Below are 18,130 nucleotides of genomic sequence, written 5' to 3' on the forward strand. Positions count from 1 at the left end.
TATATATATACATATACACACACACATGCATGCATACAAACACACATACAAAGGATGGCAAGTCAAAATGTATTGTTACTAGTTCCAGTTTGTTCCAACAGGCGTTTGTTCCAAACAAGTGTTTAAACATGTCTCTGCTATCAGTAGCTGGCAGCAGACAGGGTCTCTCAGTAATAATATACTTATCTTAGTCTTGTCTCATTAGAGTGCCTTCAAAAGAGATCTCCATTCAAAACACTGGCTTCTGAGGGGATATACTAGGCCAGTTAAATTCAAGGCAGAGAGGTCGGCTTAGAAGGTAATGACAATTGTTTTATGACATTCCAAAGGAGTAATTTTGATAGATTTCCTCCATAGGACAATCACTAAGGCTTAGTATGAGATAGTTTTCAGAAAATTAAAAGTTCCCATTGTTGAGAAAAAGGCCAGAAAAACTGCACTGAGGATGCACCTGCTCATTCTGTGAAGGTAGTAGCAAGGGCCGACCTGTGAGAATTTTGCTGGGAAACCTTACCCTATCTACCATACAGCTTTCCCCTTCAGACCCAAAACTCAAAGAACATTGAAAAAAATATGATTCGAGTTCCCCTGAGGATGGCATTTTGACATGCGTAAACCAAAGAACAGAGAATTCTATGGGGAAGAGTTAAAGAGACAAAACACTGTCTTTAGAAGTATATAGAAATAGATGTGGAGAAACAATACTTTCACATTTTGATATTTTTTGTTTAACAAAGGTTTCTATGGTTTTGCAACAAAACTTTTTGACTTGCCCTCATATATTTACATATACATATAAAACTTCTAATGGCACTGCTTTAATGTTTATGTGGTTGTTGTTAAGTGCCGTTGAGTCGGTTCCAACTCATAGCGACCCTGTTTAGGGTTTCCGAGGCTGCAAATCTTTACAGGAGCAGAAAGCCTTATCTTTCTCCCACGGAGCGGCTGGTAGTTTTGAACTGCTGACCTTAAGGTTCGCAGCCCAATTCGTAACTACTACGCTACCAGAGTATATGTATACATATATTAATATATGTATCTTGTGAAGTGCCACAGAGTATTTCCAACCCATAGCAACCCTGTATAGAGTTTCCAAGGAGCAGTTGGTGAGCTTGAACCACCAACCTTGCAGTTCAAACGACTTTGCAGTCTGATGCAGTAGCTCACAGCGTCACACCACTGTATTTATATGTATCTATGTATGTGTATATATATATATATATATATAGAGAGAGAGAGAGAGAGAGAGAGAGAGAGAGAGAGAGGCTCTGGAGAACCTCTGGACTGTGAACCACAGGTTGAGGGTTTCAGCCCTTCAGCCAAACTGTGAAATAAAGATGAGGCTCTCTGTTCCTGCACAAATTTACAGCCTTTAATATGCCAGACTGCAAAGGCATTCGAACTGCAAGGGCGGTGGTTCAAGCTCACCAGCTGCTCCTCGGAAACCCGGAAATTAGGGTCGCTATGGATCGGAATTGACTCGACAGCACTTTACAACAACTACAACAATATAGGAGTCCTGGTAGTGTAGTGGTTATGAATTGGGCTGTTAACCTCAAGGTCGGCAATTCGAAACGACCAGACGTTGATGAGGCTTTCTGCTCCTGCAAAGATTTACAGCCTCGGAAACCCTGTGCAGAACCTACTCCACAGCACATAACAACAACCACAACATAGGAGTCCTGGTATGGTGCTGTGGGTTACTGCACTGGACTGCAAGGTTGGTTTGAACTGCAAGGTTGGGGCAGGTCAAGCTCAACAGCTGCTCCTCAGAAACCCTATACAGGGTTGCTGTGAGTCGGAACCCACTTATGGGCCTTTAACAACAACATATAAATGTATGTATATATATACACAGAGCGAGAAAATGATCATCGTCTCATTGTGGTATAAGTAGCCATCAAGTCGATTCCTACTCACAGTGACCTACAGGACTGAGTAGAACCGTCCTATAGGGTTTGCTAGGGTACAAAATATTAAATAACAACAATAACAAAAATGATTGCAATCGAGTTGATTTCTTACTCATAGAAACTTTATGGGGCAAAATGGAACTGCTCCACTGAGCGTCTAAGGCTGTAAATCTCTACAGAAGCAGACTGCCACATCGTTCACCCACAGAGCAGCTGGTCAGTTCAGAGTACCAACCTTTTACAGCTGAGCACGAAACCATAGTGCTGCCTACCAAGGTTCATGATAATATAACATACTACAAAAGCAATATCAGTAAAAGTTAAACAGGATCACTGATGCAATCTGATTATCCCACAAGTCTACTCAGCACTTACCTAATATGCCATGTTACTTTCACATCTGAGAAGCTTAAATCCCAGACATAACACTAGGGAGGCACACACTCCTTAGAAGACTCAACCATTTGAAATCAAAAGGACAACATATGCCCAAGGTCAAAGATCTGAAGGCAGGAAGGGGTAGGAAAGGAGAAGAAAAAATCAAGTTCATTTAGCCTGAACAGCTCTTCCTCCTACGCCCACTTTTTGACTATAAAAATTCTAACTGACCTGACATTTCAAAGTCCAGCTCAATACAACACTCAGTTCATAAAGTCCTTTTCCTTATCTCTCATCTTACTGTGGTTCCTTCATATGTCTCTCTGCACCATGTAACATCATTCTGTTTGGTGCACAGCATTGAACACCTGGTATGAACTTAGGCAAACAGCCCAGACTGTTAGAAACTCCCCAACCCTACTCTTTGTAACCTCTGTGACTTAGGCAAAGCAGCTGTCATTTATCACTGTCCCCAGGCAATTTTTCTTACTTCCTGCACTTCAATCAGTCAAGCTGCCTGCGTGGCTCCTGTCCCCAGTTTGATGCTGTGAACTTCCATATTTTGTCTGTCAAACCTACTAAGCTACTGTTGTTCTTTAATGCTGTCCAGTCAGTTCCAACTCATAGCAACCCTCTAAGGAGAGCTGGTAGGTTTGAACTGCTGATCTTGTGGTTCACAGTCCAGTGCTGATCCTACAGCATCACACTAGTTCTACTACAGTATGAATGCCCTGAAAGCAAAGACCGGTTTCCCATTTACCTATAGATCTCCTATACTTACACCTGACTATAAAATGGTTAAACTGCGAAAGCCAGAACGTGTATAAGGGTAACCTGTCAAGAGAAGGAAAACAAAAATATCCCTCTAAAACAAGTTACAGAAAAAAGGTAAGATTTCACCCTGCCAAACGCAGAAAACTTGAAAGACCTGGAAACCCAAGGCGGACACAGTCCCATTGAGTTCTAGCTCTCACAAATTTCACTATATTCCATTATTCTTTCATTCCATTTTTCCCAGAACTTTTTGACACCCCCTCATATAGGCATCAACTGTTTCCTGAATTTAGTCCATTATCAATCAACAAAATAGAAAAAAATCTTGGTAATGTTGCTTAACTAAGTTTAATTTCGCTTTACCACTTTGTTGTTGTTAGGTGCCATTGAGTCGGTACCTACTCATAGCAACCTTATGCACAACAGAAGGAAACACTGCCCAGTCCTGGGCCAAACACACAATCGTTGCCATGCTTGAGCCCATTGATGCTGCCACTTTGCCAACCCATCTCGCTGGAGGTCTTCCTCGTTTTCTCTGACCTTCCACCTTTCCAGCGACTGGTCCCTCCTGACAACATGTCCGAAGTATGAGAGACGAAGTTTGGCCATCCTGACCTCCAAAGAGCACTCTGGCTGCACTTCTTCCAACACAGATCTGTTGGTTCTTTTGGCAGCCCATGACAATTTCAATATTCTCCTCCAACACCATAACTCAAATGCATCAATTCTTCTATGGTCCTCCTTATTCACTGTCCAGCTTTCGCATGCAAATGACATTATTAAAAATACCAGGCTTGGGTCAGGCTCACCTTAGTCCTCAAGCTGACATCTTTGCTCTTCAACACCCCAAAAAGGTCTTGTGCAGCAGATTTGCCTAATGCCATACGTCTAGATTTGATTTCTTGACTGCTGCTTCCATGAGTGTTGATAGTTGATCCAAGAAGAACGAAGTACTTGACAACTTCAATCATTTCTCCATTGATAAGAATGTTGTTTATTGGTCCAGTGGTGAGGACTTTTCTTTTCTTTACATTGAGATGCAATCCATACCGAAGGCTGTGCTCTTTGATCTTCATTAGCATTTTAAGTCCTCTTCACTTTCAGCAAGCAAGGTTGTATCATCTGCATATCACAGGTTCTTAATGAGTCTTCCTCCAATCCCGATGCCACGTTTTTCTTCATATAACCCAGTTTCTTGGATTATTTGCTCAGCATAAAGATTGAAAAAGTATGGTGAAAGAATACAACCCTGTCACACACCTTTTTAAATTTTAAACCATTCAACGTTCCCATGTTCCAACTACTGCCTCTTGGTCCATGTACGGATTCCTCATGAGCACAATTAAGTGTTCAGGAATACTCATACTTCACAATATTGTCCATAGCCTGTCACAATCCACACAATGAAAAGCCTTTGCGTAGTCAACAAAGCACAGGTAAACAGCTTTCTGATAATCTCTGCTTTCAGCCAAGATCTATCAGACATCAGCAATGATATCCCTTGTTCCATGGCCTCTTCTGAATCCAGCTTGAACGTCTGGAAGTTCTTTGTCAATGTATGCTTGCAGCCGTTTCTGTACTACCTTTGGTAAAACTTTACTTGCATGGGATATCAAAGAGATTGTCCGATGATTTCTACATTCTGTTGAGTCACCTTTCTTTGAAATGGGCACAAGTATGGATCTCTTCCAATCAGTCACCCAGATAAGTTGTCTTCCAAATTTCTTGGCATAGATTAGTGAGTGCCTCCTGTGCAACCTCATTTTCCTGAAAGATTTCAATTTTTCTTCCATCAATTCCTGGTGCCTTGTTCTTTGCCAATTCCTTCAATGCACCTTGGACTTCTTCCTACAGTATCATTGGCTCTTGATCATATGCTACTTCTTGAAATGGCTGAATATTAACCATTTCCTTTTGGTACAGTGACTCAGTGTATTCCTTACATCTTCTTTTAATGCTTTCTGCATCATTCAATAATTTTTCCAGAGACTCCTTTAATAACTAAAGTGGAGGGTTGAATTTTTTCTTCCATTCCCCCAGCTTGAGAAATGCTGAGCATGTTCTTCCTTTTTGGTTTTCTGACTCCAGAGCTTTGCACATTTTGTTGTAATATTTGACTTTATCTTCTCAAGCTGCCCTTTGAAAGTTTCTGTTCAGCTCTTGGACATCCTCAATTCTTCCATTTGCTTTAGCATCTCTACGCCGGAGAGCAAGTTTCAGTGTCTCTTCTGACATCCATTTTGACTTTTTCCTTCTTTCTTGTCTTCTTAATGATTTTTTGCTTTCTTCCTGTATGATGTTTTTGATGTCATCCCACAATTCTTCTGGTCTTCGGTCTTTAGTGTTTAATGTATCAAATCTGTTCTTCAGATGATCTCTAAATTCTAAAATCTAAATCTCTAAAATCTCTATAAATTCAGGTGATATCTAAGCTTCAGCTCTTGGTCATACTGCTTAACTAGGTTTTATTTCACTTCACCACTTAGGCACAACTTTTCTGCATGTAAGTCACAATTAGGCTCTTTTTAAGGGACGAGAAGGGTGGGCTGAGATGTAGAAAAAGAAGGAATAGTCTACTCTATGCCAGGTAGTTGTTGTTGTTGTTAAGTGCCGTTGAGTCGATTCCGACCCATAGCGACCCTGTATAGGGTTTCCAAGGAGCAGCTGGTGAGCTTGAACCACCAAATTTGTAGCTCAAAGGACTTTGCAGTCTGACGCATTAGCTCACAGCGTGTACTGGATTAAATCAGCAAAGGAGCGCCAGACCAGAGCAGCCTGGAATGTAAAGCACATACTCAGGAACAAGATTGGCTGGGAGAAATGGGTGTTGCTCCAGATAACCAACATTTCAGGACAGGCAGGTAGCATTCTGCCAGAGAGGAAATGTAGAATTCCCAGCCCAGAGAAGGTGACTTGTGTCAACTTCATGGGCCACTTAACAGCAGTCTTAGAAGCGGTAAAGAGATACCAGCTGAACTCTATACTAGAATCCTGAGCACCGCCTTCCTCCCAACTGAGGGCTTCTTTTAAAATCAAAATAGTCCAGTCAATGCATCTGTACTTACTAAATCTCACTAGGTATTTTTTATTGTTGTGTGCCAGGGAGTTATAGGAGCTCTGGTAGCATAGTGGTTACGAACTGGGCTGTGAACTGCAAGGTCAGCAGTTCGAAACTGCCAGCTGCTCCGCAGGAGAAAGATGAGGCTTTCTGCTCCCATAAAGATTTATAGCCTTGGAAACCCTATGCAGGGTTGCTATGGGTCGGAACCGACTCAATGGCACTTAACAACAACAACAACAGGGAGTTACAATTCTAACTCCTAACCCCCTATATGACAGAGTATAACTGCTCAGTGGAATTTCCTATGCTGCAGTCTTTACAGGAGTAGACTGCTTGATCCGCCCCCCTTTCGGTTAGCAGCCAAGTGCCACTAGAGGTCCTTGTGTAGTGCTGTGGGTTAATGGGCTGGACTGCAAAGTTGGTCTGAACCTCAAGGTTGGCAGTTCAAGCTCACCAGCCACTCCTCTATACAGGGTCACTACAGGTCGGGGACAACTCGACAACACTTAACAACAACAACAGCAACATCTTATTCCCTTGGAGGAAAATAGATGATCATAAAGGAACTGATCATACAGTCTCTGCTACCAAAACAGAATAAGAACAGTTTGAAATCAGAAACTAATAGTTTTACTTAATCAGCTTTAAGGAAAAGTGTAATCAGCTTTAAAGAAAAATCATAAAGCAAATAATTTGGCCTAGTACTTGAGATGCTATGCTGTAGAACCTCCTAGGAGGTAGCTCTCCTGAAACACAATTGTTGTTGTTGTTGTTATTAAGCGCCGTTGAGTCAGTTGCGACCCTATACAGGGTTTCCAAGGAGCGACTGGTGAGTTTGAACTGCCAAACTTGCAGTTCAAATGGCTTTACAGTATGGCACATTAATCCACAACGCCACACCAGGACTCCAAAACAGAATTACAACCCAGTAATTAACCTGTAGGCCAATGCGCTGGACTGCAATAGCACTTAACTGACTCAACGGCACTTAACAATAACAATGATGAAGTAAACAAAGCTCTTGGGTTGGTTAATACTCACTCTGAAGCCAAGGGCACCAACCCACTCATAGTGAGCCAAGGACACAAGGATCATTGAATGTCACCGTGCTCTGTGATGCAGCAATCACACACCTAGGTATTTACCTAAATGCATGTAAAACATGTTCATTATAACCTTATGACATGTTGATAGTGACTTCATTCATAATTACCAAAAATTAGAAGCAACTAAGATACCTTTCAATAAGTGAATGGATAAACTGTGGTCATCCATGCATTGATACATTATTCAGCTATCAAGCTACAAAAACACATGGAGAAACTTAAAATGCATATTGATTAGTAGTGAAAGAGGCCAATCAGAAAAAGAAAAAAAAAAGAAACACAAAACTACATGTTGTATAATTCCCAACATATGACATTATGGAAAAGACAAAACTAGAGAGACAGTAAAAAGATCAATGGTTGCCAGGGGAGAGCAGGTGATGAATGGGTAGAAGACACTTTTAGAGCAGTGAAAAGATTCTCAGTGATGCTATAATGGTGGACACAATACCTTATGCATTTTTCAAAAACCATAAACTGCAATGCAATAAGTGAACCTTAATGGAAACTATGGACTTTAATTAATAACAATGTATTAATATTGCTTCATCAATCATAACAAACAAACCACACAATTGCAAGCTGTTAATAATAGAAGCAATGTGCAGGTGGGGAAGGAAATGCATAGAAGCTCTGCACAGAGTGAGTTTGTAAGGTGAAAACTGCTCTAAGAAATAGTCTGTTAGAAACTAGTATTTTCATTTCACTGTGCTCTGCTCTCTAAAAGTAGAATGTTGTGTCAACCTGCTATAAAGGCATAAAGATAGTCTAAGTGTTTTACTACTTGTGAAACCTGTCTCAGGAAAACACCACTACCTAAGCAAGAGAATACATAAATAATCCTTATCATTAATAATCATTTCAGATGCACCACAATGTACAATGAACTTCCTGTTTTCTCTCACACACTATCCAGATATCACTGGATTTTATATTGTTTGAATCAGCAGCTCTCCTGTCATAGTTTAACGAGAGAAGAAATCAGCTCATCTGTCAGTTCCAAGATCTAAAAGACCACAAGGTATTTTGTTTGTTGTTCAGAGTATTCCTTCCATGCATTTGGGATATTACGTCTAATTCCAATACATCCCTGGCTTAACAACAGAATGATTACCTGAGAATAAAAATCAAAATGATGACTCCTGCTATGGCGCTGTAGGTTCAGCACTGGACTTTGAACCACAAGTTTGGCAGTTCAAACCCACCAACCGCTCCTCAGAAACCCTATGCAGGGTAGCTATGAGTGGGAGTTGACTCAACGGCAATTCACAACAACAATCTTAATGGAAGCAGACAGCTTCTATGCCCATGGACTGATAAAAGGCTGTGTGTGTATGGTTGTGGGCAAGAGGCTAACTTGCAAAGTGTACCCTTTGAACATTTAAATGAATATGTATTTTCTGTTTTGTATTTATACATGCAAAAAAAAAGGGAGAAAAAGGTAAATACTATTGACTAATGGTATACAGAGAGGATTGTAACGGTTGCAATGAAACAAAATATGATTTATTGAATGTTAAAAAGAAAAGCTCTAGGACAGATTTTATTATATACAAAGACACGTCTGCTGACAAATTTAAGAAAAAACCATTCTCATACTGTTAGAGAACAACACCATTAATCATGTCATCTCTGAAAGATTGTTGTTGTTAGATGCTGTCAAGTTGGTACTGACTCATAGTTGGTACTGACTCATAGTTGGTATTGACTCATAGCGACCACAAAACAGTGCCTAGTATTTAAAACATCAGAGGCGTAGCTTCCAGAATCACAGCAACATGTAAGCCACCACAGTACAGCAACCTGAGAGGCAAGTGGTGGCCTGAAAGCTAAGAAGGGCAATAAACACATCTTTAAGTTGGTCAAATAGAGGTTTTTCTATTTATAATTTATATCATAAGTAGTCCTGGGGGCATAAGGGTTTCATACATGACTGCTAACCCAAAGGTCAGTGATTTGAATCTCCCATTCCCTCTGTAAGAAAAAGCAGCAGCAGTTGCCTTCCATAACCGTTACAGAAAAGGAAGTTCGACTCCGTGTGACTTCAAGGGCCTAGAGGTAGGTGTAATTTATTCAACTTCATCACTGCAATCTATTTTTAAAATGTATTTTGTTGTTGTTGTTGAGAATATACACAGAAAAACATACCAAAAAAAAAGCTACTTCCTAACATGGATAATTAACTGATATAAAATGGTCGGCAGCAAGCATATCGCTCTTTGGCAAACATGTTCTCTCTCAATCTTGCCCTCCCACTCTCAAGCTCTCTCTTTCTATATCTCTATCTCTACCAACTTCTGCATCACAGCCTTGAATGTTTACTCCTTTTTCTGCTCTGAAAAGGACCCTAATGCTAAAACCAGTGGTTCCACTTAGACTTCAGAGGTTAGTTATGAGTAACGGTCCACATTCCTTGCTCCTCTGATGATGGCTCACAGACACAGGTCTGTCTCCCCAGTCCAAGTGAAAACTCCTAGAAGACAGGGTCTTAAGTCTCATTCATCTTTTTCTCTCACACAGTACTAATGCACCCGGGAGTCGATTCCCACTCATAATGACGCTGCGAAATGAACTGTTCAAAGTGAGCACCAAACCAAGAACGGTCCTGGGACGTTCTATCTATTTACAGAGAAGGGAAGAGCCCAGGTAGCCTAGTAGTTTAGGCGTTGGGCTGCCTCCCTCTGCTGGAGAAAGATGGGGCTTTCTGCTCCCGTATTTACAGCCTCGGAAACCCTGCACAGGTACATTAGGAGCACACAACCACTACCACCATCACGAAGGAGAAAGGGGAAAATCTAAGGAATTACAAAATGCAACATACATTTCTGAAAAAAACGCAAAACAAAAACTCATGAACCTCTTAAGGAAGGTGGAGGAAGAGATGCCTTGGTAGCACTTTATGTGTGACTTGGAAGTCTTGGTGTGGTGGTGTAGTGTAAGAACTAGACTGCTAACCATAAGGTCGATGGTTCAAATCCACCCGCCGCTCCTGGAAAACCCTATACAGGGTCATTGTGGGTCAGAACCGACTCAATAGCACTTAACAACACATTATCTGTGGCTCGATTTTCTCATCTGTACAATGAGAATAACACCTAACTCATGGGGTTTGGGAAAGGATTCAAGAAGTTACTACTGTATGTAATATGTAAAGTTCTCAGAGCCAATCTTGGAACAGACGATTACAATAAAAGTTAAGGCCCATGCCTGCAGCCTGGCCAAAGTTTTTTTAAAAATAACCTGAAAGAGATAAGAACAAAGTTTGACAAACTTTTTCTGTACCGGCCAGAAAAATAAATATTCCACTATCAACAACGACTTTTCCTGAAAAGCTAATCGGTTCTGTGATTTTTGCTTTACATTGCTAAATGTAAAAATGATCCTGAGTTTGTGAGCTCAAACAGGGCGGATCTGGTGCCTCGACAGGATGACAGCAACCGCACAAATCAGTGTTTTTTCAAAGGCAACCTAAGGAGATGTTTCTGAGGTGACATAAGTTTACTGGGATCACATGCCGTCCCCAAACATCTCGAATCCAGTTGGGCAGGGCCGACAGGGCGGGCAGTGCGAACCCGAGCTGACGCGGTTCTCCCCGTCCGACCGAGCTCCTACACTTACTCCCAGCAGCGGCCCGCGACCGATCACCGTCTCCCCGGGCGCCAGGGCCGTCCGAGGGCCGCCGTCTAGTGGCTGCAGTTCGAAGCCTCCAGACATGGCGGGCGAGAATCAGGCCCCTTCGCAAAGAGACTGTCCCCGCAGTTGTTTCCGCCTTCCGCGGACACGCACCGGGCCTTCTCAGGGCCCCGGAAAAACACGGGGGGAGGGAAAGAGCAAAGACTCCGCTAGAGCGCCGGCAGTCTTTACAGGGTGGGGACCCCAGAGCTGCTTCCGCAGTCCCGCCTCTCCATCTGGAAAAGTGACTCACTGGGGCACTCCCCTATCAAGCCGCCTCAAAATTATTGTTTAAAAGCCCCGGCTTATCCTCCCTCTACTTCTCACCGCCCACCCAATTCGGAGGACGCTGGATTTTGTAGTCCCTGTTGCTATCCTTTCCTTCTCTTCTCGAGGTAACCTGCCCTTGAAGAAACTACCAATCCCCAAAGGCTGTGCTCGCTCTCCTCTGCGCCTGTGCGAAGTCTGAGTCAGAAAGGCGGGGTCTAAACTGGGCGGGATGTACGGGGCTGTGGTGAAGGATTCGAATTCTAAGGGTTTTTTAATCGCTTGAAAAAAAGAGACCGGCACTGGCCAGTAGGTAGGAGGGTTCTCCCTTCCCGAAGGTCTGGCGCCGACTTGCTCCGAGCGGTGATTCTGGCGCAAGCGCAGTCTTCCTTCGTAAGCTGGGAGTCGCGATGACAGTCGGCGCTGACGGTTGTCATAGTTGTTTGTTCACTTGTCAGCCTCAAATGTCCGATTACCTTGGACGCTGACAGCTGCAGCTTGAGAGGGCAGGCATGGAGGGGGAAGTGTAAAAGACGGTGGCTCAGGTGAGATGTGTGGTCATCCCTCGGCACCTGCGGGGTCAGGTCAGGGTGGGGTCTCCCCAGGTAGCTACTCTGTGCCAGGCGGCGTGTGCCCCTCCCTTAGCTAACTGGAGAATTAATTCAGCATAGTTTGGTTCAACGGTATTGAAAGGGCAGGAAATGGATAGTTTTAGAAAGGTTACCCTTGGACTTAAATGTTGTTAAGTGCAAGTAGATTTTAGGAATCGGGTCAAGACACTCCAATGTTAAATCCCTGCCAGTAGAATTCCTCCTGTATCTTAAGTGCCACGGAGTGGATTTGAACTTGTGACCTCATATGACTGAGCAGGACTACCCCATACGGTTTTCTAGGTGTAATCTTGGGAGTCCTGATGAGGGGCTGTCAGATAAACACCGTACTGCTAACCACAAGGTCGGCGGTTCAAACCCTCCAGCCACTCTTTGAAAACCCTCGATGGCACTTACCGGAGCGGATTGTCAGTTCTTTCTCAGCGGAGGCACTGAGTGGGTTAGAATCACCAAACTTGCGCCACCAGGGCACCTTCCTAAAATGGACAGAAACATTTGAGTCCCTACTTAGATCCTGGGAGAAGTAACAGTAAGTATTTATGTGTACAGTAACGCTCTGTTGTTGCTAAGTGCCCTCAAGTTGGTTCCGACCCATAGCAGCCCTGTATAAGGTTACTAATGAGCGGCTGGTAAGCTTGAACCATCAAGCTTGCTGTTCAAACCAACTGTGCAGTCCAGGACATTATCCTGCAGCGCCACACCTGGACTGTAGTTGAGTAAACTATACCTGACGGTTCCTACAACATCAGTGGGCTACCTGCATCATCCTGTAATCTAAGGCCCTGCGAATAAGCCGGCGCCCCCTGGGTCAGGGATCTTCGCCACGAGGGGCCCTGGGCAACCCAAGAGATGAGCCGTTCCCCAGCGCCCCATGCCTTACCCTTTAGGGAGCCCAGACCCCGGAGCTCAGACTGCAGCGCTGGGCTGGTAGGAGCTGCTGTCTCCCACCTCCCTGAGCACCATACGTGGACCTCTAGCGCCACTTAGCGGTTGAGGTAGCGTCTTGCCTTCAGGAGGTGAGAAGCACTGGAGAAGGTGGTTTGAGGTGAGCAGTGCAGCTGCCTTTTCTACGACCATACTCTGAGCTTGGGAGGGTTAGGATATAGGTAAGTAAAGTTCCATCCTGCCTGTGTCCTGATTTGCTGTGAACTGATCTGGGTCTTGTGGAAGTTGCTAAGCTTCAGGAAGCTGCTGGATCCCTAGTGTTGGGATGTAAACCTTAGGAGGTTTACAGTTTCCATTTGGGATGTGAAATAAATACTCTCCTGTTTTGCCAGAGTGGTATGTTTGCCGCTGACGTTTTATATCAGTAACTACCCGTGTTAGAAAGCAGCATTTGGGGTTATTATTTGGGACAGGGCTGACAGTAAATTCGTTTGAAAAAACTTTTAATAATACATACAAATGGAGCCCTGGTGGTGTTGTAGGATAAGCCAGACTAAGAATAACAAGGTAGGCAGTTCAAACCTATCAGTTGCTCTGCTGAAGAAAAATGAGACTTTCTGCTCAGGTAAAAATGTACAGTCTAGGAACCCATATACAGGGTCACTATGAGTTGGAACTGATTGAGCGCTTTTAGGAGATTCTTCCTTTTAGGAGATTCTTCCAAGAGTATGGTTGGCCTTAGCTTGTGGTACCTATGGGAGGATATGCTGGTACATGGCAAAAAAAAAATAATAATAATAACTTGATCTTGTTTCATGCTCTTGTTTGCTAGTGTGAGCTTTCTTACTTCATCAAATCAGACCCTGGAGAGGAAGGTCTCAGTTGAACAAACACAGAAAGATTTTGATTAACAGATACTTTGGGCCATAGCTAACCTAATGACTGGGAGCAACTGTGGTCTTGACAAACCCCCAAAACTTGTAACTGAGAAGCGTTTCTAGAAGGGAAGTAATCATTAGCAGAGATGAAATAAACCCTTCTCACTACCATTAAAAAGGAAGTGCAGAAGGAATAAACTGATTGTAAATCAATAGGTGCTGTGTTTATGTGCAAAAATAGGTCAGGGTAGTCATACTGTCAACTGAGTTCCAAAACATCCATCATGCACCGGTAGATAAGTAGCTGAAGTCACGTGTTGTATTACTCACATGTGATATCCAGCTGAGTTGTAAATATTGTTTATAGTCCTTAGTCACTGATGCTTGATGACCTCAGTGACTGTTATGCTTAGCTTTTAACAGCTAAGCATTTAGGAGAGCTTAAAGGGGCCAAATGAATTGGGTACTTGAAAGACTTTGTGTCATTTTAACTCTGATTTCAACCTCTTGTCAATTTCAAGTTGTGTTGCTGTCTAATGTGAATAGCTACCCTCTAAGTACAAAGTTGCTAAACAGTTCTTAAAAGAAACCACAGAAAATCCATCAGGTTTATGATTAAATCAAATATTATGAAATTAAGAATTTAATGGCAAGGCACCACAGACAACAACTATTCAGGTACTTAACAGGATTGAATCATACACATTGACAGTATTTTAAATTAATCCCACTGCGCATGAGTCCATTTTGACTCGTAGACTACTGTACAGGACAGAAGAGAATTGCTCCCTAGGGTTTCTGAGGCTATAAATCTTTAGGAAACAGATGCCTCATCTTTTTCCCTGCAGAGCAGCTGGTGGATTCCAACCACTGACTTTCCAGTTAATAGCCCAATGCTTAACCTACTGTGCGACCAGAGCTCCTTTTAAAGCTAATACTGAGAATCAAGTGTCTTCTCACAGTAGTCTTTGTTGATACATAACTCAACAAACATGGTCCAACATATGAAGAATGGTTTTGTTTTGTTTTCTTTTAGATTATGTTCTCAGGGAGTACACTAAATGTTTTCTTAGAGACAAACATGTTTTGCAAAAACCATTATAAAGATGTTGAATGTCTGTCATGTGCAATACACATGTGATAAGATGGCTTCCATGTCATCCAGGTTCGTGCTGGCAAAGACAACAAGGATGTTGCACAGGAAAGGATTATATTTGGACTGTTTTAGATATTATGAAGCTGATGTTGAAAGCATTAAAATTCTTTAAACCACACCTCTAATAGCAATTTGGAGTTCTGGTGTGGCACTGTGGATTAATGTGTTGGACTGCAGGGTCAGTTTGAAATGCAAGGTTAGCCGTTCAAGCTCACCAGCCACTCTCAGAAACCTTATACAGGGTCCCTATGAGTCAGAACCGACACAACAGCATGTAACAAAAACAGCAGCAGCTATTTGAACCCAAAAGTATCTGGTTAAAGGTAAAATCTAGAGTCTAATCAGAAGGACTGAGTATTTTTAAATTGTGCTTTTTAGGTTATCTATGAGGAGGAGTTACTAAAACATCAAACTATGCAGGAAAACGCCAAGAAGAACAATTATTCAAGAGTTTCTGACATACGCTTGAGCTCAGCAGCTGCTGAGGAGAAGAAAAAAGAGAGTGAAAACAACTATTTTGAACAACTGCCTCCAGAAGTCATTTTAAACATTTTCGGTCAGCTGGACATTCAGAGTATGTGCCGGGCTTCCATGACATGCAGGAGCTGGAACGACGTGATAAGAAACAGTGACTTCTTATGGAAACCACACTGTTTGGCTGTGAGAACTGTGTGCCAAAGAGAGGTGGATGAGGATCTAAAAAGTGGGCATTCCTGGAGGGTAAGGTTCCTCTTTGAAGTCTGCAGTGTTGGTGGCAGTGCTGACGGGGGCAGGCTTGAGCCATATCTGTCTTCTGCTTGAAGGAAATAGACTTTTATACTCAGAGTGTTTTGACTTTTGAAAATTTTTGGAAGCTGATTGATTATTCTTTCCCTGCTAACTCCATTATACCCCATCTATTCTTTTAAATCACCTTTTAAAATGCTAGCCAGAAGCTTTGCTCTCTTAACCAGAAGCAAGTGGAAACTTCTTTCAATCCCACCTTCTCTAATATCCCCAACAAACTCCGTTTCTCAATCTGTATATATACACATATATGTGTGTATGTGCATGGTGCCATAGGATAAGCACTAGACCATGAGGTCAGTTTGAACCTCAAGGTTGGCAGTTCAAACTCACCAGCCAGTCCTCAGAAACCCTATACAGGGTTGCTATGAGTCAGACCCAACTTGACAGCACTTATCAACAATAACAACGGCACACATGTATTCTTTTTAAGATACACCTACTCCTCACTTAAGGAGCATTGGTGGCAATGTTAGAGAAGCACTGGACTGCTAACCACAAGGTCAGCAGTTTAAATCAACCAGCTGCTCTGCAGGAGAAAGATGAGGCTTCTGCTCCCATAAAGATTTACAGCCTCAGAAACCTTATACAGGGTCACTGTGAGTGGGAACTGACTCATCAGTACCTACCCACAACTCATCACTTAACCAACTATCTCATTATTCAACATTTCACATTTACAGCCAGAATGAAAATCTGTCCAACTATTTTGTGTATTGATAGTGTACATCTGGCAGTAATAGTCACTGTGGTGTGAGGCAACAGTGATGCTGGCTGTAATAGTTAAGGTTCTGTATCAACTTGGCTGATGTCTTAGGCTGGGTTTTCTAGAGAAACCAGTGAATTATATATATAATTTTATTATCAAAGAAATGACTTAGAGTCCCAGGTCCTCAGCAGAAGAAAGAGAGAAACTTTCATGTGTGTCCATTATATTGGGAGCAGGCCACGCCTCCAAGGAAGCAATTGATTGGCTGCACATAGCCATTCATTATACAGTTAACTGTGTCTGTATTAGGTTTCATCACCATGGGAATAAGCACATCTCAACTGCTATTGTTGTTGTTGTTAAGTTCCAGAACAAGTTCTGAACTCATAGCGACCTTGTATAGGGTTTTCAAGGAGCAACTGGTGGGTTTGAACTGCCAACCTTGTGGTTTGCAGTCCAGTGTTGATCCTACAGCTCCACACTAGAAGTCCAACTAATAAACTTCTGGAAATCCTGGCCTAGTCAAGTTGATACAGAACCATAACTAGTACAGCCCACCCTTGTCAGCTTGAGACCTATAAACTATTTGCATAATCTCTAAATAATGAAAATTGTAAAATCATACTTGAGGCTAGCATGACATAACTAAGACACATACTACAGAAAACACACTGGCCCCATTTACATCTTACATGGCACAAATGAACAAAGCAAAAATATTTGATGCACAAATACAAAACAAAGCAAAAAACACAGGTTCATTTAAATGTCTAAAGGGCACATTCTACAAGTCAGCCTCCTGCCTGTAGGCACACAATGTTACTCAGTCCCTGGGCCTAGAGTCTGCAGCTGTTCTATCTTTCCAAGCCACCGCCTGTACCATCACCACTTTTCCAGTCAGGTATTCCACACTCTATTCATGCTCTTCCTTCTTGATAGTCCTGGGATCATCTTTCCAGAAATGAAAGATTAACTACTCCCTCCTTTTAATGACACATTACATTACAGTTTTGACTATTACAATTAACCCTGCTAATAATTACTCATAATTTAATCATAAAATCCTATAAGCCTCATCCTCCACCCCTTTCTCCAGACCCAACTGGAAAAGAAAAAACCTAGTCAGTGGGAATTCTACCATTCCTTCCTCATTTAAAAACTAACCATTCTCATGAAAGCTTTTAAGTCAGTCACTTCATGCCTTTATAGCCATGTTGTTGTGAAGTGCCGTCGAGTCACTTCACCCATAGTGACCCTGTATAGAGTTTCCGAGGAGCAGCTGGTGAGCTTGAACCGCCAACCTTGCAGTTCAAATGGCTTTGCCATTTGGCACATTAACACACAGCACCACACCAAGACTCCTTTATAGCCATACCCATGCCATTTTTGATAGCCAATGTCTAAATTGCCCATCCTTATCAACCCAGTACACTGGCGAGACAAGCATGTCCTGGATCTGAAGGATCTTCCAGTCCAGTTGAAATTTTAAGCAACTGCATCCATAAGCAAAAGTTCAGTTCATCAAATTGTAGCAATGGACACTTATAGTAGCAAACATCTTTATCATCATCTGCTCAGGTTCTGTTCATAACTCAGCCCCAGCCATCCAAGCTAGGTCAAATGGGTACCTGCTGCAAGTTTGGGAGTTTACACACACCTCTCTGCACTTCAGACCAACTGCTCCCTTCACTCTGAGCCCTAGCCCCCAGGGGTTAGATCAGTGCCCTGTTGGCTCAGGAGTTCATACAACTCCCAGCCAGCCTTCACTATTCTCTCACCTCAAGGTCAACAGGCGCCATTAGAACCTGTCCTAGCTCAGCTGGTGTCTTCATTGCTGTTGTTGTTGTTGTTGTTGTCAGGTGCCATCGAGTCGGAACCGACTCATAGTGACCCCATGCACAGCAGAACGAAACAATGCTCGATCCTGGGCCAAC

The 18,130-nt window shown here is 42.6% G+C and overlaps 2 protein-coding genes across 2 annotated transcripts in view; one reads left to right on the forward strand and one right to left on the reverse strand.

The window, feature by feature from the left end:
• The window catches only part of APLF (aprataxin and PNKP like factor), a 210,145-nt gene extending 199,199 nt beyond the window's left edge, over window positions 1–10,946 (reverse strand). Inside the window, exon 1 of the mRNA XM_006862939.1 lies at window positions 10,851–10,946. Coding sequence (XP_006863001.1) covers window positions 10,851–10,946 — 96 coding nt within the window. The remainder of the gene's footprint in view (window positions 1–10,850) is intronic.
• Window positions 10,947–15,115: 4,169 nt separating this feature from the next.
• The window catches only part of FBXO48 (F-box protein 48), a 6,513-nt gene continuing 3,498 nt past the window's right edge, over window positions 15,116–18,130 (forward strand). Inside the window, exon 1 of the mRNA XM_006862999.1 lies at window positions 15,116–15,421. Coding sequence (XP_006863061.1) covers window positions 15,116–15,421 — 306 coding nt within the window. The remainder of the gene's footprint in view (window positions 15,422–18,130) is intronic.

This window comes from Chrysochloris asiatica, unplaced genomic scaffold, assembly GCF_000296735.1.
Source record: "Chrysochloris asiatica unplaced genomic scaffold, ChrAsi1.0 scaffold00052, whole genome shotgun sequence".
In the NCBI taxonomy this organism is placed as follows: Eukaryota; Metazoa; Chordata; class Mammalia; order Afrosoricida; family Chrysochloridae; genus Chrysochloris; species Chrysochloris asiatica.